Source organism: Arachis hypogaea, chromosome 18, assembly GCF_003086295.3.
Source record: "Arachis hypogaea cultivar Tifrunner chromosome 18, arahy.Tifrunner.gnm2.J5K5, whole genome shotgun sequence".
Taxonomy (NCBI): domain Eukaryota; kingdom Viridiplantae; phylum Streptophyta; class Magnoliopsida; order Fabales; family Fabaceae; genus Arachis; species Arachis hypogaea.
Window position 1 is genome coordinate 134,494,560 of NC_092053.1, and position 26,531 is coordinate 134,521,090.

General features: G+C 33.1%; 4 protein-coding genes and 1 non-coding gene across 6 annotated transcripts; 1 reads left to right on the forward strand and 4 right to left on the reverse strand.

The window, feature by feature from the left end:
- The first annotated feature begins 309 nt into the window (after positions 1-309).
- Positions 310-2,740, forward strand: LOC112772799 (acetolactate synthase 1, chloroplastic). The gene has a single exon (XM_025817806.3). The coding sequence runs from the start codon at positions 461-463 to the stop codon at positions 2,465-2,467; it is 2,007 nt and encodes a 668-aa protein (XP_025673591.1). The 5' UTR covers positions 310-460; the 3' UTR covers positions 2,468-2,740.
- Positions 2,741-3,526: 786 nt separating this feature from the next.
- LOC112772762 (uncharacterized) lies at positions 3,527-5,241 on the reverse strand. Its single transcript, XM_025817762.3, has 3 exons — positions 4,960-5,241; positions 4,754-4,849; positions 3,527-4,645 (listed from the first exon to the last, which is right to left on the reverse strand). Exons 1-3 carry the CDS (start codon positions 4,993-4,995, stop codon positions 3,704-3,706), a joined length of 1,074 nt encoding a protein of 357 aa, XP_025673547.1. The 5' UTR covers positions 4,996-5,241; the 3' UTR covers positions 3,527-3,703.
- Positions 5,242-9,280: 4,039 nt separating this feature from the next.
- On the reverse strand, positions 9,281-12,305 carry LOC112771894 (TITAN-like protein). 2 transcript variants are annotated; one of them, XM_025816728.1, is made up of 7 exons: positions 11,812-12,305; positions 11,543-11,669; positions 11,061-11,385; positions 10,914-10,948; positions 10,558-10,603; positions 9,907-10,328; positions 9,281-9,772 (listed from the first exon to the last, which is right to left on the reverse strand). In XM_025816728.1, the coding sequence occupies exons 1-7, from the start codon at positions 12,288-12,290 to the stop codon at positions 9,737-9,739; spliced, it is 1,470 nt and encodes a 489-aa protein (XP_025672513.1). In that variant the 5' UTR covers positions 12,291-12,305; the 3' UTR covers positions 9,281-9,736. The 2 variants fall into 2 exon arrangements, with proteins under 2 accessions (XP_025672513.1, XP_025672512.1); XM_025816727.1 differs by having other exon boundaries at positions 10,558-10,606.
- Positions 12,306-12,411: 106 nt separating this feature from the next.
- Positions 12,412-12,492, reverse strand: TRNAL-AAG (transfer RNA leucine (anticodon AAG)). The gene has a single exon. It is a non-coding gene; the product is annotated as a tRNA-Leu (tRNA).
- Positions 12,493-25,689: 13,197 nt separating this feature from the next.
- Positions 25,690-26,531, reverse strand: LOC112770624 (NAD(P)H-quinone oxidoreductase subunit K, chloroplastic-like). Its single transcript, XM_025814952.1, has 3 exons — positions 26,527-26,531; positions 26,263-26,373; positions 25,690-26,161 (listed from the first exon to the last, which is right to left on the reverse strand). The coding sequence occupies exons 1-3, from the start codon at positions 26,529-26,531 to the stop codon at positions 25,690-25,692; spliced, it is 588 nt and encodes a 195-aa protein (XP_025670737.1).

Below are 26,531 nucleotides of genomic sequence, written 5' to 3' on the forward strand. Positions count from 1 at the left end.
AATTCGAGACGGGTTGCTTCGAATTACTTGTAGGAACTGAGTGGGAGTAATTCGACCTATCTTAATTCGAATTATTAAAGAATGTAATTCGAATAAGGTTGTTTCGAATTATATTATAGTGTGCTTTGTTGATTGATGAAACAGATTCTCATTTAACTGATATGTGTAATAAGTTTCTCCCCTTGACTTAAATGTGTTTTTTACCCTTATTATTATAAGAATGAAATAATTTAACAGAGATTTTACTAATCATTTCTTTAAATCACGTGGATATAATGATAAAGACAAAACTGAAGACCCTTATTTCATAAATTTAGTGATTATTTTATATATTGTAAGGGCAATAAAGTAAATAGACAAACACTTACACTCACTTCACTTGTTCATCGGAGATTCGAAGCCACACACCACACACTCTGTTTTGTTTTTGCAACAAAAAAAAACTCTGCAACCTTCAAAAATGGCGGCAGCCACTTCCAGAACCCCATTCTCCACCGTATCTCCATCTTCTTCCACTTCCTCTTCTCACTCCACCTTCCCAAACCGTATTCTCAGATCCACGCTCCCATTTTCCTCCATTCTCACCAATAATAAGAAGCACCATTCCCTCAAAATATCAAACACCATCTCAAACAACCCTAAACCACGACCACCATCCGCTACCACCACCACCACCACCACCACCACCACACCAACCACCGCACCCTCCATCGCCACTCGTCCTCCCGCCGGCGAGCCTCGCAAGGGCGCAGATATCCTCGTGGAGGCTCTGGAGCGTGAAGGCGTAACCACCGTCTTCGCCTACCCCGGCGGCGCGTCGATGGAGATCCACCAAGCTCTGACGCGCTCCGCCGTCATCCGTAACGTCCTCCCCCGCCACGAACAAGGCGGCGCCTTCGCCGCCGAGGGTTACGCCCGCTCCTCCGGCCTCCCCGGCGTCTGCATCGCCACCTCCGGTCCCGGCGCCACCAACCTCGTCTCCGGCCTCGCCGACGCGATGATGGACTCAATCCCTATCGTTGCCGTGACCGGCCAGGTTCCCCGCCGCATGATCGGAACCGACGCATTTCAAGAAACCCCAATCGTTGAGGTAACTCGATCTATCACGAAGCATAATTACCTTGTTCTTGATGTTGATGAAATCCCTAGGATTGTTAGAGAGGCATTTTTTGTAGCTACTACTGGTAGACCTGGACCTGTTTTGATTGATGTTCCTAAAGATGTTCAGCAACAATTGGCGGTTCCCAATTGGGATTTGCCTGTTAGGGTTGCTGGTTATGTTTCTAGGATGCCAAAGATTCCCAGTTTGGCGGAATTAGAGAGCGTTGTGAGGCTAGTTTCGGAGGCGAAGAAACCGGTTTTGTATGTTGGTGGTGGGTGTTTGAATTGTAGTGAGGAATTGAGAAGGTTTGTGGAGATTACGGGTATTCCGGTAGCGAGTACTTTGATGGGACTTGGTGTTTACCCTGTTGGTGGTGATGATTCTCTTCAGATGTTGGGGATGCATGGAACTGTTTATGCTAATTATGCTGTTGATAAGAGTGATTTGTTGCTTGCATTCGGGGTTAGGTTTGATGATCGTGTAACTGGGAAGCTTGAGGCTTTCGCGAGTAGGGCGAAGATTGTGCACATTGATATTGATTCTGCTGAGATTGGGAAGAACAAGATCCCACACGTGTCGATTTGCGCAGATGTGAAAGTGGCATTGGAAGGGATCAATGGGATCTTGGAGGAAAAGGGGGTCAATAAAAAGAATCTTGGTCTTGAGGATTGGAGGGAAGAGCTGAGTGTGCAGAAGCAGAAGTTCCCATTGAGTTATAAGACTTTTGGTGATCTGATTTCGCCGCAGCATGCAATTCAGGTTCTTGATGAGCTCACAAATGGGGATGCAATCATTAGTACCGGTGTAGGTCAGCATCAGATGTGGGCAGCACAGTTTTACAAGTACAAGAGGCCGAGGCAGTGGTTGACATCAGGGGGTCTTGGCGCTATGGGTTTCGGCTTGCCTGCTGCAATTGGCGCAGCTGTGGCTAACCCTGGAACTGTCGTTGTTGACATCGATGGGGATGGTAGCTTCATCATGAATGTACAAGAGTTGGCAACCATAAAGGTGGAGAATCTACCGGTTAAGATTCTGTTGTTGAATAATCAGCACTTGGGTATGGTTGTTCAGTGGGAAGACAGGTTCTACAAGTCCAATAGAGCTCACACATACCTCGGCAACCCTACGAATGAGGCTGAGATCTTTCCAAACATGTTGAAGTTCGCCGACGGTTGTGGAATACCAGCAGCACGTGTGACGAAGAAGGAAGATCTTAGAGCCGCAATCAAGAAGATGCTGGACACGCCCGGCCCTTACCTTCTTGATGTGATTGTGCCTCATCAAGAGCATGTCTTGCCAATGATCCCAAGTAATGGATCCTTCAATGATGTGATTACTGAGGGTGATGGAAGAACGAAATACTGATGAATGGTTTTGTATTATGGTATGCTTATTATCATAAATCTAAGTTTTTGACATGTTGTAAGCATCATAGTTTGTTGTAGTAAAACTAGTGCTTTGGTTAGCAACGTTAGTTACTTTCCTTTTCTTCATGTAGTAGTAACCAGACAGTGGCATGTATTTGTTGTATGTCATCTTTGTTCCACTCTTGCTTTTTTGCTATGGTGAGAGAATGAAGTCATAGTTATTAGAGTAAATATATTAGAAGCTTATATAAAATTTCGTATTAGCCTAAAACTCGCACGATTTCTTCTTATAATGCTAGGGAAACTAACTTAATATTATTCAATTATTCTAGTAGTAATTAATGAATATAAAAATAAAATAAATAGTAATTAAAGAATACAAAATAATGTATCTTTGGGCTATTTTGGTTGGGTTAAATACATGTTTAAAATTTACATTCCTTGGTTTTGATTATAAATAACCTTGGAACTATGATGAGACAATGAAGCATTTTATTAAAATGGTATGAAGATGTCAAGTAGGATGAATCTAATAGAATCTGTTTGCATTCATTTGGTAATAACAATATCCTCATTCATTGCACTATTTTATGAGGTTAGGACATAAATGGTCCCTTCAACATTTAATGGAAATCATGTCTTTTGTCTTCAAGCAAAACAAATTAGCCACTAAATGTTCAAACACTTTTGAAGCTGAATCAAGTTGCCAACACTGAATAGTGAATAATGTGTCACCTACCATGACCACTTGGTATCATGAATGAATGGTTATTGTTTGCAAATATGATAGGAATCTAAGAGTTTGGTTGCAAAATCAATAGGCATACACGTGCATTTCCAAAACAGGATAAGAGCTTTTTGTGGTAGTAATTGAACAAGGTACCTTAGAATTTATATCAAGACATAATAAATCTTAAAATCCATTCAATTGTTATTGGAAAGAGTTGGATTTAGAATCCAAACTAAAGTTTGAATTAAGTTATTACTACTTCCATCAGCTGTTAAGTGTTATTAAAATACAGTCCAAAAATAACACTTAAATAGTGAACAGAACAAGTAACTAACAAATGCAAGCACAAATGATTAGAAATATAATATGCATCCAAACCAAGAATAAATGATTTGCTATCTGTACTTGTTATACTTTATTGAATCTACAAAGTAGGCATGGATATCAATTTTGCTCTCAATTGTTTCTAAATTATTAATCACAAAGTAAAGTACATCTTCTCACTTATTCAAATACCTGAGAAGAAGTAGCTGAGGAAGTATCAAAGGATTTCTTCCTCACCAAGAGGCAAGTGATGATTTTTGAAGGGTTGGAATGAGTGTTATCAAGGCTACAAACAACGAAATCTGGCCGGTGAAGTGCGAGCCGGAGACTATCCTTTCCGACCACCAACGCAGACGCATCAAGCAGGACATGCCAACTGTTCCTGTGAGCCTCAGAAATCCAATGCATTGTTCCATTCACATCTGCTAGAAAAGAGAACAACCCTTTCAAGCTGATCTTACACTTCCTCCTAAAGTTCTGGCTCAGCTGTGAACCCTTGATCCTCAAATCAAGCCAAGCTTTCGGCGCGAGAATCACCTTTGACTCCTTAAAAGAAGCGAATTCGCGTATGCAATCTTCTTCTTCGCCAAGAGTTGTCATGTAGTAGTTACCCTTAACAAAAGGGTAGCTTTCTCCAACCAACATCATAGCATCCTTGTAACTTGGAGTGAAGAGAACAAGGTACTCATCATCCGGCAAGCCGCAATGCTTCAAAACCTTGTTTGTAACTTGGATTTCTGGGATTGAGATAAAACTTCCATGGAATGAAGTTTTCTTGTTGAGAATGTCTAGTAGCCTCGACGGCTCCAACTGCGCTCGATCCATTTCAGGGAGATTGCTTCCAAACAGATACATAGAAGACTCTCTAGGAGTCCCTATTGGCGACTTTCCTCGATCATCTTGTGTGCATTCTGAAGGCTCCTCATTGATGATGAAGCTAGACAAGTCTATTCCATTTCCATCTCCTTGAATTAGGCCTCCATATTCCGGATACTTCGCGAGCACATATTGCTCAACATACTCCATTTCTTTCTGTGTGATTGGACCAGAAAATCTAAGGTCAATTCCCATAGTTGATATGGCCTCAGCTATGATGTGAGGAGGAATCACTGCATGGCGTTTCTGTTTCCAGTACCAAAACCAATACAGAACCATTAGTTAGCCTTCAATGAACACAAAACTATGATGCAATACAACATTTAGAAACTAAGAATCTGATCAATAATTTACCTTTATGACCATACTGTTTGATTTAGAACTACTATCTGCTATTAATTTGTGTATAGGAAAATTCTTAGTTTCCTTGACTTCATTTTCCATAATCTCCTGAATAAGGTGAATGAATTCAGAATTATTCAAAAGCTTTTTAGCAGTTTGAAATAGAAACTCACATGAACTATATAAAAAACAATAGCTTTGAATTGTGAACACTTTACCTCAGATCCTCCATGCTCTGTGCTGTTAGTTCCCATAATATTAATAATAGCAATATCAATTTGTGATCATAAAAAGTTTGAAACTTCTAGAAAATTTAATTACATTGAAATTGAAGGAGGTTTGAATAGAACATGAAAACAATCACTTTGGAAAATGAAGCAAGAAACAAGTGTAAGAATGTGAAACCCTAAAAAAAAAAAAAAATCACTTAGATGAATCTAATGGCAAAATAATAAAGAAATCAAGTGAAGTATATATTTATATATGAGGTGATGATGAAATGGTGAATAGTTTTATCCTCTTGCACATTAATATTATTATTCTCAGGAATTATTCTTTTGTACCCATAATAATTAACATTATTATTTGTTATAAGAATTTAATTTCGATGCACTGTTAGTATAAAATAGTTTTACACGTGCATCTAATTATGCAATGTCACATTAATAAAAATAACTATATTTTTTATTGACTGCATAAATGATCATCTAAAAAAATAGATATAATTGTATGATTGTGTTACACTGTCTTACACTGTCAGTACATTAAAATTAATTTCTTATAACAAATAATAATATTTTGCACAGTCGTACAATCATAATGATTTTTTTGAATAATTATTCACACGATAAATATAAAAAATAATTACTTTTACTAATAAAACAATTTTATATTGACTAACAATGTATCAAAATTAAATTCACACTAAAGCTTAATTTAAAATTTGGACCTGGTTATTATTATTATGGTATCAATTGAAATTTAGAACAACACGTTAGGAGAAGATTCTGGAGGTGCAAGTTTGGAATGGCAACAACATCACAATATATAAAATTTGTTAATGGCAAAGAAACGTCAGTGTGGGAATTTTATATGTTGGATGGAAAATGACCATTTGAGAACCTTTTGATGAAAAAGTCAAACAAAGCCTTGGCTTCATTTTCATTTTGAATCACTTTGCTAAGAATAAGCTGGTTAAGATAATTTTTTTTACCATTGGTGTCTAAATCATGCTATTACTATTAGGAATTTTGATATAATCCAGGTTTGATTTGTCGTTTTTTTTTTTGAATGGATAAAAAAAACCAGTCATCTATATAAAAAATAAAAATGTATATTTAAATATAAAAAAACAATGTATTTATATTGAATTTGAAACAGTTTTACACTTGTATCTAGTCTTGTATTATCACATTAACAAAAATATCTATCTTTTTTATTGACCACGTGAATGGTAATTTAAACGAATGGATGTAGTTAAATAACAATTTATATTTATAATCAAACTTCATAAATAATATAATAAATTAAATTTATATATATAATTTAAATACAAATAAAAGTATAAAATACAATACTGATTGATTTTTTATTTCATGAAAAGTTTGATGCTGCTGTAAAAATGTGTGATTATTTTCTTTTGAAAAGTTTATTATTTTGTTTGAAAACATTTGATTAGTTTGGTAATTAAATATTTTGTTAAAAAATATGTAAAATATATATAAATATACTCAAATATGTAATATTGGTTTCTGGTGTTCAATGAAGCATTTTTATTTAAAACTCATTCAAGAAACCGGTAGAAAATGAATTTATGTATTATTTGACTGATTCGGTGTTAAACGTAAGTAAAGAAGAAATGAAATTTAGAGAAACATTATTTGAAAGAATTGTAGGCTTGTAGCAAACAACCTGAACAAAATTCCGTTATAACTCAAATAACATAATTTTTTTATATTCATCTATAAAGTTGTGGGTTCGAGTCTTCTTATTTTTTGTAAAAAAAAAACAACCTAAATAAAATTAATAGGATGGAAATGTGATTAGGTAAAATATGAAATCAACTTCCACTCGAGAGGTTACGTATTTTTAAAAATAATGAGACAGAACTTTTTAACTTTACCAAAACAATTATCAACTAGACAACTAAAGAAAAAAATATTAAAAAACGATGGTGAATAAAAAACATAAAGAATTAGCTAATAACTATCTTATAAGGCAATTTAAAATATATATATATATATATTCAATGAATTTAAAATATAAAAAACCTTGTTTCAATAAGAAATTTTTTTTTCTACTTAACCCACTAAACCCTAAACTATATTATAAAAAAAAAAGGTAATATAACATGTTGCCCACACCTCCCGCAAACTAGATTGTTTTCCTCCTAAAACAAGACTATATTAAGTTTTATATAGGTCTTGTAGGGGATTTGACCTTCCATATTAATTGTTTCGGACTTCGGAACAAACCAATTATAGTCTTCAAAATTAATAAAAAAACCAACCAATACAATATAAATCAACATAATCTTTGCTAAGAAAGGTGAGAATATGCCGCTTAGAGATGCCTTAAGAAGAAGACTATATATGGACAAGAATGAGGTGGTCACAAGTAATATATATATTTAATATTACCAAGTCACATGCATTAAGATAAAAACAATTTTGTGTGTCACTAGGGGGGAGTTAGATGAAAGATTAGAGAAATATAAAAAATATTTATATAATAAAATAAAACTAAAATAAAATTTTAAGCAGGACTAAACTAAAATTTACGTATAATTTACATGTAAAAAATTAAAATTAGAAGACCATTGTCCTTTTTTGCTACAATGTAGCTCCGCTCCTGTGTGTGACGGAATGGTTCTAGTGGATATTGTTGATTGTCTACGGTATTTTCCTATCAATCAAGTTAAACACTAATTTGTCATAGGTCAACATTTTATTTGAATTTGTCGAAAGTCAATACATAAAGTAAAATCCAAACTCCCAATACTTAAACGGACTAGTGAGTTAATCCTCAGTAGACATTATTGATTTGAGGTAGGCTCTATATTGAATTTAGAAATTATTTGGATGCCGCAATCAGCAATAGGCATTAGGCAATTTCTCCATTTGCTTTATTGCATTAAATAACTCAATTAATAAATGAAAATCGTGTGACTTCTTACTGAAAATAATGTACAATTTATTAGATGAATGCTAATGAATTCTAAAATAAATAGGAATGCAATGCTCTTTATAAAATAACCTACTATTAGAAGTAAAAATTAAATCATGTGCCCTTCTCTTAGCAAATTATTAGAACTTTATCTAGAATAAGATAATTTTATAAATTAGATACAATTCATCCTTAAACACCCGTTAATAAATAAAAAGTGTTGGACTTCTTTTTAAACAAAGTTTACCTCTTTATTTATCATATTTTATATTAATAATTTAAATTTAATATTTAGAATTAAAGATTTAAAATATTTTATTTTTCATCTTTAATAGTTAATTTTTTGTTTTTTTAGTTGCCCATGGTATTTTTTAACCCGACAAGCTAATGACTAATCCGTCGCAGATTTGAGTTCCATTTAAGCATCTGCTGTTGGCCAATGAGTTGCTGTATGCACAAGATTTGAGTTCCATTTAAGCATCTGTTGTTGGCCAATGAGTTGCTGTATGCACAAGGATTTGAACTCCTGACACTTGTTTAAATAGATAAGTGAGCTGACCATTCGACCAACCCAAATTGGTTATAGCAAATTAATTTTTAAAGAGCATTACACTTCTTATTTTCTCTTGGACGCAGTAGCATACGCCCTGAAATACCATTTTAATAAGAAATTTACTTGTTCGTCTGGTATAATTTTAATTGTTTCCAAGTCCTAACGTCTGTATAAATAGGCTATAATGTGACAGCAAAAAGTAGCTTACAATTTGCTCAAGAAGCATGCTAGGAATAACCCTGGTCGTGCATCATCATCATCAAACCCAAGATTGCTTCAAAAAACAAGATGCATGGTTACGTTGAACTGTGTACCCTAAGAGGAAATTATTGCACTTCAAGATCAGAGTCACTTTCAATTCCACAAGATTCTGCCTAGAATGGATACGACCAATAGTGTTATCAATCACCAATCAAGTATCAATTTTCACCATAAATCATGTTAAACAACAAAATCATGTCTCTGCAATGGAGCCAGTTCCTCTGTCAACAGGAACGGAGCCAGTAGGATAGAAACGCGCACCTCGCATACTTCTTGTATTAATTTATGTTGGAAGTAAAGAAATTATCATAGAAATTATCCCAAAACAACAACCTTGTTGTCTGTCTATTGTCTCCAAAGTCCAAATATGATTCTATCCTTAACATGTCTATCTCCTCTATCTCGGCACAATAATCAAACACTACCCTTTAGTCCAAACCTTGTCATTTTTGCAGAAATTAACCATATCCAAAATGAAAAGAAATTCCGACTCACAGAATGATTCCTAATACCTTGGGTTGAGAGTTGTGTCAGTTCACAAAACTGCACTACTAAAAACATCACAAGCAAAATGAACACAAGTTTATTAAATTGACAGGATTCTCAATTCTGTACACTAGTGTGGATAAGTTGACCGTTTAACATGGAAAAGAGCAACATTTTAAACCCTATCTAAATGTTCATAGCAGTAACTGAGTCAACCCTATATTCAAAATTTAGCTGGCTGGCGACAATAAACCAAGAAGCTGCACAAAAATTGGGCAGATCAACATGGGTGCTGAATAACTGCCTCACTCCTTGCTCAATGCATATACTAATACACACACACCTATTTTACTGAACTACAATTGTTTCAGGACAATATAAGAAATGATTGCTCTATATTTTATATCCAGGATTTGATTTGAACACCATGTTTCATCTGTTAATTGCATTCAGCCTCTGCTCATTGTAAAAGATTATGACATGTGCATACCGCAAAGGTGACTCCTTGAACTAGTCTATAACCTGAAATGTCACCCATTTGCTTGATCACCACCTCCTTCCATGCGCTGCAAAGAATAAACAAAGGAAACACATTGAAAGATTTTACAAATTGATGGTTGGAATAGCTTAATTCTGGTGACTTGGCTGACAGTTCTAAAGAAACTATAGGAGCAATACAAGAATTAGGAAAAGGACTCACCATTCTTTTGCTAACATAAGGTTGTATCTTGAGTGGCATCTCAGATTGAGTTTCAACATTGAATAAATTTCGTTTCTCCTTCTTGAATTCTTTTTGGGATTCTTTTCTGCTACCGGATTGCCAGACTCTACCAAAATTAGGAAGCCATGTGGGATCATATTCATTTCGCACAACCTCTCCTCTCTTTTCCCTCTCCAGCTCAATCTTTCTCTTTTCTGCCCAAGCAGCTCCAACCCGCTTTGGATTCAATTTTTTGGACTTCCCAGACATGTTTGAATTGGAAGCTACACCTCCTAAAACAGGTATAGAATGTATCTGAAACCCCTCAGTTGCTTCAAACCATGGTGGGGGTGCTCCAGAATGAACATTTCCACCAGCATTTTCGGAAGGCACAGAAGAGATTTGGGTGAGCATCTGTAGACCTGAAAATGCAGGACCATAAGCAGAAAACACATCACTCAAACAAGTTAACCACACATACAAACTCCTCTATGCTAACGATCCATAAGCAAGTTATAATGCCATAGTAAGTACATAACTTTTTTGGTGCACAGCATAATCTTAAATATATGACATACGCTCTGCAGTTTACTGGCTATAGTATTATAAGAACGGAAGCAAAATAGCTTTGATACATATGTAGATAAGTACCATGATGACTGCTCTCTCGGCTTAACATTCTACCATTGTCTAACACCTGCTACATTCATACAGAACCAAATCCTTTTACAACTTATAAGCGTTGAAGTTAGAAACAATATTTGTAGACACAATATTAAGAGACCAACAAATGGAGAATCAAGACAAGAATATTCGAAATAAATATATTCATCGATTGGCAAGACAAAACTTTTTCTTTCTGCAAAACTCAAAGAATATTGATCTTGCAAACCAATGAAGTTACCAATCATTGACTTCGAATATGAGACACAAATAGCTAGATTCAGATGAGAAACAATTAAGGCCTTAAAAGTTAGAATAGTAGAGGAAGAAGACAAGGAACTAACCCCTTTATTACCGGAGAAATGGCTTTTCTTGTCAACTGAGACACAATATAAGCAGGCAGAAGATAAGACCCAATTTTAAAAAATCCCATGTGGATAATAGTTGTAAGGGATACAGAAAGAACTTTCTAACACACAGGATATCCTTACCTACAAAATCCTGCAAGGCAAAAGAATTTTCACCAGAGCTCGATGCTTCCAAAGGTACCACAGACGTAGCGTAACCTAAAACACCAGCATTGTGAACTCCAGAGAGTCCCGATATCTGATTCTCATTTGTATAGTATTGTAAAGGCAAAACATCATTTGAAGAAGGATATGATTTCACGGAATGGGAATAAAAATTTTCAAAACTATCAATATTTCCATTGTTGGGTTGATTATGGATATCACTTGAAGGACCAATCACAGCTCCACGACATCCACCACTCCCCGACACAGCTTCATTTTGCAGAGCCTCACACTTCTTCTCCCACTGCAGTCACAAAGAAACAAACAATAACTACCAATGAGAAATCACATTCCAAAATCAACACATTCATTACATTCTAATTCTAAAACTGTTAGTAATTTGTAGTTCATGCCAATTCATAACGGGACCAATTTGGTGTAAAAACAAATTTATCAATCACCTTAGCAACATCATCATCAGAGACCATAAAAGCATCCAACTGATCCACCGAGCCACCATTTTTCCAGAAGAAGTGCTTCAAATTCTTCACATGCTCAGCACTCGCAAGGTGACGAATTCCATTAGCACTAACACAATATCCACGCGCCACACATTCAATTGAATTATTTAAAAAAAAAACAACTCAAGCAATAATCCTACAGCTTCGAATTTCAAAACGCAAATTAAGAGTAAATAAAAATAGGATCGAGTTTGGAAACTGGCGGTTACCAGGCAAAGGAACTATGGAGCTCAACGATATCAACGTCGCAGAAGACGCACCAGAACCGGTTCTGAGAAGCGAACTGAGGAGAGAGAAATTTAGGGTTTTTGAGGAAGAATCGAACGTCGGTGAGCTTATTGCGGAACCTGGAGAGGAAATTGGAGAGTGATTTGTTATGGTTGGGGAAGTACTTGTGGCGGAGACCTTGGTTGTGATTCAGCTTGCATACTTTGCAGAATTCGAACTCGTTTTTCTTCTTCTTCTTCTTCTTCTCATTCTCATTGTTGTTGGTGGTGGTTTTTGACGTCATTTTAGCTGTTACTGATGCTCTCCAGACTCCAATTGTTCCCCACCGGCATCGCCACCGAAACGCACCTTCTCTTTCGTCGTTCTCCGCTCTCAAGCCTGATTTTTTTTTTTTCATGTGTAGGGTCGGATAACCCAACCCGAAAAGCCCAATAAGAACAGTATAAACAACGGCCCGCATTAAAAATAGAAGGATCGTGGGTTGGGCTTTATTGGATTGTTTTAAATCTAGTCCTCAAACCTGTACAAAAAAATCCAGTCATCGAAAAATAATAATTGTGAAACTCCAAAATATTTAAATATGTTGAGAGTGGGATTTGAACCCACGCCCTTTCGGACCAGAACCTTAATCTGGCGCCTTAGACCAACTCGGCCATCTCAACCTGTGAAAACAAAATGCAAACTAAAATATTTATATCTAATTTTATAATCAATGAGTCTATACACTACAACAGAATAATAAGATAAAAAAGCAAGAAAAACAAAATGTAATTTATATTTTATAGCTTCTAAAATTTTAAAATTTACAATTTGACGTGCTAAGGCAAATATGTAAATAAGAGAGTTATTTTGAAAATAAAATTTGCTCAAGGTTTATAAAATTAAAAAACTTTAGGGATCAAACAATAAAGAGAAGTGTTATATGCACTATTTTTTAGTATTGCTCTCTTGTACACGTCTATTTTTTATACAGCAAATATCTTCCACGATATAAAATGCATATTAAAATAAAGTTTCATAGGCTAAATAGTAAAAATTTTTTATCAAAAGAATTTGGTAATAGATTGAGTAGAGTTGAGAAGAGTAGGGTTATGGTGTTGATTGTGTTGTACAAATGGGTGAAGCTATATAGTATGGATTATGGAGTCAGGCATGAAAATGTTGTGTTCAAAGAAAAATGGTAAAAGGTAAAAGTAGAAGTAGTGTTGCATGCTTCACGCCATTCCATATTTCATTAGGGCCAGACCCAGCTAGATAGCTATAATCATAATAATAATATTAATAATAATAATAAATAAAAACCAATTTGGGTTGGTCGCGTAGTGAGCTCACTCGTCCACTTAAACAAGTGTCGGAAGTTTGAATTCTGCCTTGTACATGTAGTAATTCATTGGCCAACGACAAACCCTTAAATAGAGCTCAAATCCGAAACGGATTAATCCTTAGCCTTTCGGACGGAGAAATACCGTGGACAATAAAAAAAATAATAAATAAATATATTATTGCACAGTAAATTTGAAGATAGGCACCATTATTTGAAAATGAGAAAATTGATTTTAAAATGTTGGATATGTCACATGTATTATATGCACAGTAAAAACCAAAATAGAAATATAATCTTTTAATTAATTCAGTAATATTTTCCAAAGACCATATATATTTACCATTTGAATATTGTGATGCATTAAAAATGTAGGAACAAACTTATTAGTTATTAGTTGACATTTAAATATCCCAAACTTTAGCTACCACGGTTGATTGGAAAAAATAATTACCTCATAATTACACAGTTCAAATTTACAGAATATTTGAAAAATCTCTTTATCTCAGAAAAATTAAAATAAATATTCTTACATGAATATCAAAAATTAATTATCAAATCAGTCATTTATATATAATATTTATTAAAATATAAAATATATATTTAAATGAGTTAAAAACACATATATATTTATATATAAATATATAATAACTGATCATTTAGCTGATTTTTTATGTTCACGTAATATTTTAAAATTACAATTTAGTGTACGTTGTTATTAAATAATTCACTAAATTTTAATTTTTCTTATGAGATAAATGTATTCATGAATTGCCACAAGTTTCACAATCATAAAAAATTGGCAGAATTCATATATATCTTGAATAAAATAAAATTATAAATTATCATTTTTTATTATAAAAGTTTGAATCTTAATTATTCTAATTATAAAATATATAAACTAATTTAACATCCATTAAAAATTGAATTAATTTGTTTAAATTGTTAAGTTATTCAATAAAATTACTCAAAAATTTATCTATTTTAAATAATTTTATTAAACTAATCTAATTTTTTATAAATATCAATTAATTTATATCTTTCGTAGTTATTAAAATCTTAATTGTTCAAATATTTTAAAATTAGTAGACCATAACTTACTCATAAATTTATTGTTAAGATTATAGAAAACAATTTTAAACATTCCAAAAACGCCAATGTTTCAATAATTTGAACAGTTAATTTTAATTTTTTTTTTAACTAAAGATAGAGAGATTTAAACCTACTACCTCTTAAATAAATATGAAAAAATTATATCATTTGAGTTATAACTCATTGACAACTGTTAATTTTAAGGTGAAAACTCATGTGTAGTCGACTTCACGTGAAGTTGATACCTGAGAGCCGTTAGATGATTTGACTGATTTGACTAAATTTTTATCTAACGGCTCTCAGGTATCAACTTCACGTGAAGTCGACTTCACCTAGTTTTTACTTAATTTTAATTAATATATTTTATATATACTTTTTTATAATTAAAAACAACAACTAAAATAATTGAAACACCTATATTCCAAGAATATTTAAAATTCTTCCAAAATTATAATATGTGAAATGACATGGCTAGCATAGAGTAGTAGGTATAGCAAGAATGAATAGAGAGAGGGCCAAAGTAAAGTACTAAACCAACGACAGATAGAGGATGAGGGAAGTGGGTGCATGGGATCTAATCTAATCTTATACATGTGATAAATCTACCAAAATCTCTAGAGCAATTATCAACCATTTAATTTGGTTATATTCTTTTCCCCCAATATCTTAAACTTCTCCCTTTTTTATCAAAAGAAAAGAAAAGAAAAGAACCAGATATGTACTTGACATCTTTCAGTCTTATCCCCATATGTTGCAATCCACATCATTGATGGTTAATTTGCTTTATTATTAGAACCTCCTAAAGCAAAATATATAATACTAATTGGTATGGAGAAAATAAAATTAATTATTACCCTTTTTTACTTAAATAACTTTTAAAATTTTATATATATAATTTTTGTGGGTTTATTTTAATAATTTAATTTTGATACATAGTAGCTATTTTTATTGATATGATATTATATAATTAGATATACTTATAAAATTATTTTATATTGATAATACATCGAAATTAAATTCTTAAAAAAGATTATCTTAGGATTTGTTTGGATGAGTTTATAAAAAAAAAGATCTTTTTTCGAGTTATCTTTTTTTAAAAGATCTTATAGAAAAATAAAAATAATTTTATGTTTGGGTATCTCATGCAAAAAGATCTTTTTATTTATCAATTATGTTTGGATATAACAATATAAAAGTACTTTTTTGTTTATTTATTACATGGAAAACATCTTTTTTTTAAGGAAAAAAGATCTTTTAAAAAAAGATATAAATTACAGCTTCTCAAAAAAGATATTTTTTATTTTTCTAGTACTTTTACTTTTACTACTAGAAATTTGCCAAACACGCTAAAAAATAAAAAAAAGATCTTTTTTCGTTGAAAAAATATATTTTTTATCAAAATGATGGCGCCCAAACAAGCACTTAGTCTTATAAAAGTTAAAATTATCTATTTAAATCTTTATTGTTAGTTTATTCTATTAAATATTAATATAATAAATTAATGCATAAAAAATTAATGACAAGAACTAAAATAAAAATATTTTAAAAAACAAAAAAAAAAATTATAAAGGAGTCCCACAAAGAAAAATAAATATTTATCTACCTTGCAATTTTAACGGAGAAGAAAAAGAATTGATCCTTCATCATACGCTACCCATGCCCTCTTATATATTTTTCCATTAATTTTAAATTCATGTGTGTTGAATTTCAACTCTTATTATAATATCTTAGTAGTTTATGCACATTTTACCCACTTTTCACAATCACAATAATTCTTAGTGGGCTTGCATCACTGCCTTAAATAATTTAAACCAATTTTTCTTTTCTCTGTTCTTGCGGGCGTCGGTTTTATTTTAATTAGCTACTTGAATAAAATGGTATTAGCTACCCCTTTTTCGATGTATTAATTATGTAGGTGTTGAAATTTAATACATCCTAATTGAGAATTATCATTATCATAAAGAATTTTAAAGATCTAATTTTATATACTATTAGCTAATAAAAATATTGTAAGCACAATTGGTTTTTGCTTTAATTATTTAAATTAGTCTATTAATATATAGTGTTAGTATTATTTATTAGTTTATCATTTTTTAATTTTGGTCCTTCTAAAATTTAAAAATTTTAATTTTAATTCTTATCATTAGTTTATAATATTCTTCAATGCCGACACAATAAATTAAATATTAATATTTTATAGATTAAATTATTAATAGTGACAAGATATATTATGTGAGCATATAACTAATCAAACTAGCCATAGTGACCAAAACAAAAACAAAAATATAAGAATAAAAGAAAGAAATTACAGAAAACAAAACACAAATTTACATATTTTTAGTATTTTACACAAAAAAAAAACCTTTAAATCTTTTTTCATTAATAAAAATGCTTTATACACATTAAAAAATAGTCAATAAACTATATATTTATGTATATTTATATATATTAGTCTATATATTTTTCTAACTAAATAATCAATTATTAGAATAATAAAAGTTATAATTGACAAATAATCTAACATATTTATAATAACTTTTTTTTATGAAACATCAAATATATACGAGAAAATACTCAATTTGGTCACTCGAGTCTCAATTTAGTCCTTAAAGTTTCAATTGCCTCAATTTAGTCATTGAACTTTTTAAATTTTAATCACGTTAGTCCCTACAGTAGTTTCCGTCACAGAGTCAATTGAAAAATTTGAAGACTAAATTGAGGCAATTAAAACTTGAAGGACTAAATTGAGACTCGAGTGTAACTTTAGGGACCAAATTGAGTATTATCTCATATTTTTATATACACCTAGTAGCATTTTTTTTGTCTACGGTATCTCTCAACTCGACAGGTCAATGACTAATCTGTCATGGATCTGAGTTTTATTTAAGGGTTTGTCGCTGGTCAATGGATTGCTATACGCACAAGATGAGATTCAAACTCCTAACACTTATTTAAGTAGACAAGTGAGTTGACCACTCTACCAACTCAAATAGGTTAGTAGAATTATTGTTTTATTAATTATTAGAAAAGGATATGATTGGTATTTTGGTCCATATGATATAAAAACGACACGTTGGAAGCATCCATGAGGCCAATTCATGATTGGACGAGCAGATACTCAAGATCTTGTCACGGATCAGCTTTTCTGTTTGGTTACTATAGAGATGTTTATCAATGAAATTCATGAACAGAAGTAACACTACTACAACATTTTTGATGATTCATAATGCATATAAAACTTACTAGGTGCATGTTTGTTACACAATTTACCTTTATAAACATTTATAGGGTTTTTACTGTGGAACTTTATAGACTTGGAGGCCAAGATTGGCCAAACAAACATGCTCACTTGTGGTTTATGCAACCTCCATGTTTCAGCCATTTGATCACTATCTATGTTCATATGATCATAATTTTAAAAGAAAAATTAAAAAAAATGAAGAAGAATATGAATATTGGTGATGTTTGTAATTGAACCAATTTAGCTTGCAAAAGAAGGTATATATCTATATGTGCTACTAATACAAAGTTTTTACACGTGTCGTCACCATATTAAGGACAATTTACATAAATAAAATAAATGGGAGAAAATGTTACGTAAAATATTTTGAAAAACCAGACACAAATGCAACAAACCTAATTATATGTAATCTGCAACACCCTAATGCGATTTTTGATTACACGTAATTCGCTGGATTCTGTCGCAGATTACGTTCAGAAACTGCAAACACATAAACCGCTACACTCTGTAGCGGTCTATGAACAGATGGGCCCAAAGTGTATTCCGCGAGACCCTGTAGCGGATTATGAAGGGAGTGGCTCACTATAAAAACCGCGTGAGGGTGTAGCAAATTTCATTTCATGAGTGTTGATAGGGACTTAGAGAGAAAGTAAAGAGAAGGCAGAGAAAAAATGGTGAGTTTAGGGTGAGTTTCTTGAAGCAGTTTCATTAAGCAGAACCATGGAAGATGAAAGGCGGTTGTACCGGCCCAACGCCGTTGCTCACGTAGCTGAAACCATCAATAAAGAGGTAAGTCCCTTTATTCTCTTTCAATTGAATGATATCTGTATATTTTATTTAATCTTAAGGAAGTTATTTATTAATTAGGAAAATAGAACCTTAGTTTAGTTTAGGTTTTGAAAATTTAAATTTGAAATTTAAAATTTAAATTTAAATGTAGAGAATTTCAAATTTAAATTGTAGGTGGTAAATTTGTAATTTTAAAACCTAGGTAGTTTATGTCTTGAAACATAAATTATGGTTTGGTGATGTCAGTGTTAGAAATTAATCAAGTGTTCTTTATTTCTGAATATGCAGCCAACCCGATGTATTTATAGCGTTCGCAGGCAACAGAATATGCCGTTACATGATAGGATCATACCTTACTTGGAGAGGACTGGGTTGTACTACCTGGCTAGGCTGAACGCGCATTAGTTCTGGTTGGATGAACCTCTGGTCAGCGCATTTATCGAGAGGTGACGGCCTGAGACCCACACTTTTCATATGTCGTTCGGAGAGTGTACTATCACGCTCCAGGATGTGGCATATCAGCTAGGGCTGCCCGTAGATGGCCAGCCTATTTCTGGGTGCATGACTATCTTCCACCTGCATATCGAGGGGGCCAGACCTGCGTGTGAGTGGTTCTAGGAGTTATTTGGTGAGCTTCCACCACCGGATAAGAGAAAGTTATACACGGTCCACTTCACATGGTTCCATGAGAGGTTCAGGGTACGGCTGATGCTTCCGAGGAGACCGTGCGCATATATGCATGTTCGTATATTATGATGCTTCTGTCGACACAGTTGTTCATGCACAAGAGTGGTAATCGGGTCCACCTTCGATGGTTGCCATTTGTGGCAAGACTTAACGACATGGGCAGGTATAGCTGGGGCTCAGCTGCATTGGCATGGTTGTACCGAGGCATGTGTAGGGTGACAAACAGAAACGTCACCAACTTAGCCGGTAATTAACGTTAATACACGTAGTCTTTCATTCTCCGTTACAAGTTATTAACATTCTACATATGAAATTACAAATTTATGTGATATTTATATCATTCAGATGGGTCACTTATTTACCCACATCTGATGCGAAGGAACAAAGGATTATTCAGTATCGCCTGGCATTAGATTGACTGGAGGATTAAGATGTAAGTCATTTTTTTATTCAATATTTTATTAGTTCTTCCCCCACTTATTTGTATACATTGTTACAATGCTAACTAATCTCCTCACTATCAGATTGTGTGGGAGTCTTATGGTTCACTGGACATACTTGCATTCATTCATCTAGAAATATTGACTGAGGAGCATAGTCGGTTATGGCGGGCGGTCACTAGTTTGATATACTTTACAGTGATTGAGTGGGATCAGATAGACAGGGTCTTCCAACAGCTAGGGGTCGTACAGCATCTACCTGAGCCAACCCTGAACATAGAGTATCTTCATAGTAAGGACGGCAGGGGTGGATATAGATGGTTCCCCTCTTACTACAGGACATGGCATGAGCATTGAGACGAGCGAGTTCGCTCTGTGTTGAGTATCCAGAGAGTGGCTGATCCTGGCCCATCCGCTGAGTTCCAGGACTTGTGGTACCGTGTTGCACATAAGATTCTGTCACTGGGAATTGCATTCGCAGATCCCAGGCCAGTTGAGGTTCCAGAGGACGCTGTACTCAGAGGGTCATCGCAGGCGCCCGTTAGAGTTCCAGCGTCGGATATTCCCGATAACAGACGCGCGGAGCAGAGACGATGCATTGGTACACGTGCCACTTATCGGGAGTGGCACTGGCCCGACGACATGATGCAGGAGGAGCAGCTTGGTGGTGGTGATGACGGAGGTCAAGCAGATCATCGCCTGCGTCGATCTAGTGCTAGACGACAGGCTGCTCGTGGCACTCAGGTTGGTGGCACTGCGAAGGTTAGTATGGGTGGTACACCCTTTACTCACGTATCTAGCTCCCAGGTATTGTATGATGAGAGCACGCAGATGTTTGCTGATCTTGCTACCACTACTTTGACCATGGATTTTGACGATCAGCTGGCTGGGTCACAGTTCTATGCGAACTTTGCTGAGATCATACGGAGTGACAACGTTCAGTAGTACCAGAGTCTGATCCCAAGGGATCCGTCCGAGCCTCCGGAGTACAGGCCACAGCCAGCAGATGTGCCGTCCCAGGTTCCTGACTCCCAGCCGCCTGTCGACCTTAATGAGCCCGTAGGCAACCAATACGACACTTGGTTTGGCATGGGGGGGACGCCGCCATCTGTATTTGGAGTGGGTCTACAGGATGCTCCACCCAGAGATCAGCGAGCGACCAGAGTTAGGCGTCCGACTCGATGTGGCACAGGCTCGCACCTACTTGGTCCATTTGGGGACGACCATGATGATGATGGTGACCAGCAGTAGCGCCCCTTGTGTTAGTTCCGACTGTTATATTTGTATGAATTATGACTTATTTATTTCATGTTAGTGTTAATGACTTGTGACTATTATATTTGTATGACTTATGTAGTAATTTATTTTGTGTTAGTGTTAATGCCTGGTGGCTATTATATTTTCTATGGCTTCATATATTTGTACGACTTATTGCTTATGACGAGTATATTTGTATGACTTCGTACATTTTTCATCATGGGTTGTTACTATTATACTGGTATTCATGAATTTGTTCCAAAGTTTCACTCCCTTCATAATCCGCTACAGGGTCTCGCGGAATACACGTTGGGCCTATCTGTTCATAAACTGATACAGGATGTAGCGGTTTATGTGTTTGCAGCTTCTGAACATAATCCGCGATAGGGTCTAGCGGATTACGTGTAATCAGAAATCGCGTTAGAATGTCGTGAATTACATATAATTAGGTTTGTTGTATTTGCGTCTGATTTTTCAGAATGTTGTATTTGCGTAACACTTTCTCCCATTTATTTTATTTATGTAAATTTCCCCCATATTAAATTTAGGGACGAGAAAGTAATTAATTACATGTTTTATTATATTATTAAGAATTTGGCTAACAAAAATCTAATTAATTTGAGTTAAGAGTTTAATTTTGATTTATTAACAGTATAAAGCGTTTTACACAGTCGTACATCATATTAGTTCTTTTAGATGATTATTCACCCGATAAATATAAAAAATAGTTATTTTTTACTAATATAACATTACGTAATTAAATATATGTATAAAACTACTTTACATTAACAGTACATCAAAATTAATTTTTTTTAATTAAATCTTAAAGTAATCCTTCAACTGATTTTTTTTTATATTGGAACAAATTGTGTGATGTGCCCTAATATTTTAGTGTATGTGAGTTTTACTCTTGTATGAAATATTTTTTTTACTTTTTAAAAAACACAAAATGTCACTTACGTTTTGTATGTAAAAATAATTTTTAAATTCGTTAATTATAAAACGGCAATGCAATTTTTATTTTTTAAAAATATATTTTTCACAAAACAGCAGAACCGTTTTGCATGGGATAATTTTTTTAAAAATGAGAGTAGAAAAACATCAATGATGTTTCGAGGTTTTTGATTTTTTTTTAATTAAAAAAATTGAAAACGACAGTGACCTTTTGTATATTCTCACAACGAAGTTAAGCACAATTTTTTAGACATTTTGATGGATTACACTAATATAGATCCAATATTAAAAATAAAGAAGTTCACTAGATGTGCGAAAATAGTTTTTCAAATCTCAACTGCTCTAATTAAATTATTGAAATTGATAAAAAAATATATCTATCAATTAGTCTCTCTATCTTTTCTATTAACCGACTAACGTGATGCACTGTCAATTTTAGAAACATAATTGATGCAATTAGAATATTAAAAGTTATTATAGTACATACGATAAATTTCAGAAATTACTTTAGACTCTAACTCAATCTTGATTTATTATAAGCTTTTATGAATAATGTAGGACTTTTTAGTATAACTATTTCTATAAAAATTGATTTTCATTTCTTGTAAAAGAATTCATATATTTATCATACATTTTGAGTGAATATTGGAGACAAAGAATAATAGAATATATATATAAGACAAGAATATTGAATATTGTAACAAATTTTGTTAGCTTTGTGAGTGGCAGCAAGCATGCCTTGGAATAAGGAACAGTTGGCACTACCAAAAAAATGTTACTATTTGGGTATGGGGGTGAAGTAGTTGGGAATTCTCATGCATGATCTCATGTCCTGTTTTGGAGGGCACATATATATATAGAGGGTAGTGTGTACTAAAACTCTAGTATGGAATAGTAGTAGTACTAATGGAACCCTAGAGATATGGTCATGAATTGAAGTGAGTGAATGGCTTCCACCACCAAGAAGCAATAGTAGTTGGCAAAAACATTAACCATTACTTTCCCTTCTTTGTCTTATGGCCATTAACAACCTAAAAAGTTGATTGGTGAAATATAGAAATCCTTAAGAAGGGAGCATAACTTCAAATCATTTTAGGTCTTTCTTTAGTGAGCCTCACAATATTATGAAAAATTAAGGATATTCATATCAATTGATTTAAAAAAAAAATTGTATTATTAGCTCTATGAAATATGCATTATTTAGAAGAATTTAATTTTAATGTATGTCAGTGTAAAACCATTTTATATATATATATTGGATCTAATAGATTTCTAATAGATTAATTTTCATACTAAATCCGTCTTAACAAAGATAAATTGATATACATGGATGTTTTTTCTGCTAAGCATTATGATCTTTCTTTTTCATACTAAATAGATATTTTTTAATGTATTTTTTGAATTTTTTGTATTACAAATGTGGATATTTCTATTTTTTAAAAAAATTATATGGTTTTTTTTAAATCCTATAGCTGGACATTTCTTTTGTCAAGCATTATGATTTTTTTTGTATTAAATGAATGTTTTTTTTATATATTTTTGCAATTATTCAGAAACAGTCTGTGCTCCACCACTCCTTCTTCCTTGAACAACTCCTGAAACTGAACCAGATTGTACTTTCCGCAAAACTGCACCACCTCCATCTGCATCACAAGGACGCTCCTCTGAGTCCCGACACGATCTTTGCTTCATCGACCACCACAATGAACTTGTCGAAGGTGGCCTCCAGTAGGGAAGAGCGCCCCTTTTACAAGGTTGAGGTCGGCTCCACCTCATTGGCGCCGTCGATGACGAGATCAAGGCGAGAATTGTCGTCGAGGATAGAGAGCGGGATTCCGAGAGAACATGCCTGTTATCCTTAGTGCGCTTGAAGGTAGGGACGCCGATGATGTTGGAGAGTTGACCGGTGGAGAGGAGATGACCGAGCTTGGCAACGACGAAGCAGTGATGGAGCCGGTGTCAAGGATCATGCCGGACTTGATGTACTCGACGGCTTTGTCGGTGGCGAACTTCTTGAGGTCGTCTTGTATGAGGACAGGGGTGGATAGGACCTGACGGTGACGGAGAGAATCTGTGTGTGTTGCTGTTGGGGTGTGCAAGTTAATATAGAAGAGATGGAGAAGGTTTTTATAGTTTTTAATTAGGTTTACTTAATCAGTTTCTAATTATTTAAATTTTTGAATTTAAAAAATTTAAAATTAATTATTAATAATTATAATTAATTGAGTTGTTCAATTTTTGGTTGGTTACATATTTGATTCCTATACTTTTCCATAAATACTAGACCACCCTCAGGTTTAGGTCTTGTTAAATTAAGATAAGTAGGTTTATTCAATAATTTTGTGATAAAATTTTTAAATTATTAAAAAATATAAATAAAGTTTTAAAATATTTGTGTGCCAAAATTTTTAATTCTTTTAAAATAAAAACAGCAATGCTAGATGTTAGACATTAAAAATAAATTAAATTATATATATCTTTATACATAAATATATATGACTGATTTATTAGTTGATATTCTGTGTGTATATAATTTTTTAATTAAAAAATATCAAGAAAATCAGATATATGTCATTCGTTAGTGATTCTAATATCACTCTCTTAAAAATCTTTAAGTCTGGAACATTAGTTAGCTCATTTCAAAAGACTTTTTTTACTCGTTTTTTTTTATCTTCTAATAAAATCTATAAATCTAGTTATATAGAAAAAAAATAATTTAATTATTCTGTTAGTCTCTATAATTTTATCAAATTTAATTTATATTTAGATTTTTATAATTTTTTTTAAATTGAGTATTTACATTATTTTTAATTTTGTAATTAAATTCTTCATTATATAAAAAATATTAAAGTTAACCAAATATTTATCCACAAACAAAAGATATCCACAATTAAAAAATCTAATTATATTTTTGACAATTAAAAAATAATATAATTATAAAATTAAAAGTAATGTAAATATAAATCCAATTTAAAAAAATATAAAAATCTAATTACAAATTTAAAAAACTATAAATACAGACAAAATAATTAAACAAAAAAAAACCTTCTATTTTGGGCTAGTTTTTTTCATATGAAAAAAATATTGGTATTTTCGTTGAAAATTATATTATTTGGTGTAATTACATATAGGTGAATTTTGCAGAGTGTATGTTGGACACATGTCATTATCTTGACAATACAAAATGCGTGTTGGATACTTTTTTAAGTAGAGAAAATTGAGATTTTACGTGAAATCCAAAAAGTAAATTAAAAATGTAAAACATTAAATCTTAATAAAATTTAAATCGTAAAATCATCAGACTTAATACAAATTTCGTAAAATCGATAAACTTATTTAAAATCATAATATCAAAAAATTTTAAAAATTAAATCAAAATTCCAGCTACTATAAATTTTTTTTACACTTCTACAATACTATAATACATTTTAAATATCAATATTCAATCAAACACATCTTCATCTTCTTATTAAAAATAATTGCTCTCTATTTTGATGTGAAAATTGTTATGTATATATATGTGTATGTAGGCACGTATGAATAGTTTAGTAGAGCAATAATCTAAGAGGAGAGTTGCTTTTGCTTCTTTTGAGGTTCATAGATGAATATGGATGGAAGCATGAAGCATGCATGTGGAAGCAATTAGTGGGTTTGTAATTATTATGGGTTTCATATTTATTATCTCATCACATCATCATATCATATTCTTCTGATGATGATCGATGATGATGGCATCATTTTATGCCTTCTCTCAAGCGTGCTCCTCATCATGTGTGGGGTTACCATTAATATCTCATCATCTTCTCCATTTTTCCATTATTCACTTTCCATGCACATCGTCAACCTAATTACAACTCCAATAGAATATTATTACGACAAAATGTTCAGTTTTCATCTTTAAAATTCATTTTAAAGTTTTTAATCTTTAAAAATGAGTAATTAAATTAATTTCTGAATTTATAAATTATAAATTTGTTCATTTGTTCATAATTCAACTGCCACTAATACTGACACAAAACGTTAAAGTGTTAGTATAATATTTCTAAAAATAAGATAATATAATTAATATTTTAGTATACTACAACAAATTCGATAGATAGCGAGGAATTAGCTTATCAACTCCCCGAACAGTACTATAAGAATCGGTACTGAACATACCCCCTGTAATTGTACAGGCTCCCATAGCAATAACATATTTTGGTTCGGGCATTTGCTCATATAATCTAACTAAAGAAGGAGCCATTTTCATAGTTACTGTGCCCGCTGTTAAAATAAGGTCTGCCTGCCTAGGACTAGATCGCGGTACCAGTCCATAACGATCAAAGTCGAATCGTGATCCTATTAATGAAGCAAATTCAATGAAGCAACAACTGGTACCATAGAGAAGCGGCCATAAACTGGATAGTCTTGACCAATACAGTTTTGAACCGTCGCAAAATATTTCGCGGTGGTTTAATGAAACGCCAGAAGATGGGGAGCGGTTAAACGGATAGCGGCGGTTTTTTTCAACTGCTGGAATAATCGCCGTTAGACGTATTTCAATTTTGCGGCTGTTGCAAACCGTCGCTTAATAGCAAATAAAGGAAAATAATATTTGTTTTGCGGTGGTTCTAAACCGCCGCCAAATTTTAGTATTTCCGTTCATAGTTACTAGAATTGGACCGGACCATCCGGTGTTCCAACCGACTCAATTGTTAAACCCGCGCTTCCACCAATAGACCCACAACGTATGGATCCACAACGAAGACGGTAGGGCTCGAACCTGGAACTTGAAAGAAGGAAAAGTTTTAACAATGTTTTGTTATCACCAAATCAAATGTCTCTTCGATGTATATAGCGCTAATATTAAAATAAGTTCATCAATTAATCAATTTGAGATGTCTATTTAATCGTACTAAAATTTTAGCCATATTACCCCAT

Coding starts and splice junctions, on each gene's coding strand:
- LOC112772799 (XM_025817806.3), top strand. CDS start 461: ATGGCGGCAGCCACTTCCAGAACCCCATTCTCCACCGTATCTCCATCT.
- LOC112772762 (XM_025817762.3), bottom strand. CDS start 4,995: ATGGGAACTAACAGCACAGAGCATGGAGGATCTGAG. Junction 4,850..4,959: donor CAGAGCATGGAGGATCTGAG/GTAAAGTGTTCA, acceptor CACCTTATTCAG/GAGATTATGGAAAATGAAGT. Junction 4,646..4,753: donor CAAACAGTATGGTCATAAAG/GTAAATTATTGA, acceptor TACTGGAAACAG/AAACGCCATGCAGTGATTCC.
- LOC112771894 (XM_025816727.1), bottom strand. CDS start 12,290: ATGCGGGCCGTTGTTTATACTGTTCTTATTGGGCTTTTCGGGTTGGGT. Junction 11,386..11,542: donor CTGATGATGATGTTGCTAAG/GTGATTGATAAA, acceptor TTGTGACTGCAG/TGGGAGAAGAAGTGTGAGGC. Junction 9,773..9,906: donor CTTATGTTAGCAAAAGAATG/GTGAGTCCTTTT, acceptor TATTCTTTGCAG/CGCATGGAAGGAGGTGGTGA.
- LOC112770624 (XM_025814952.1), bottom strand. Junction 26,162..26,262: donor GATGGTCCGGTCCAATTCTA/GTAACTATGAAC, acceptor GGTTTGCAACAG/CCGCAAAATTGAAATACGTC.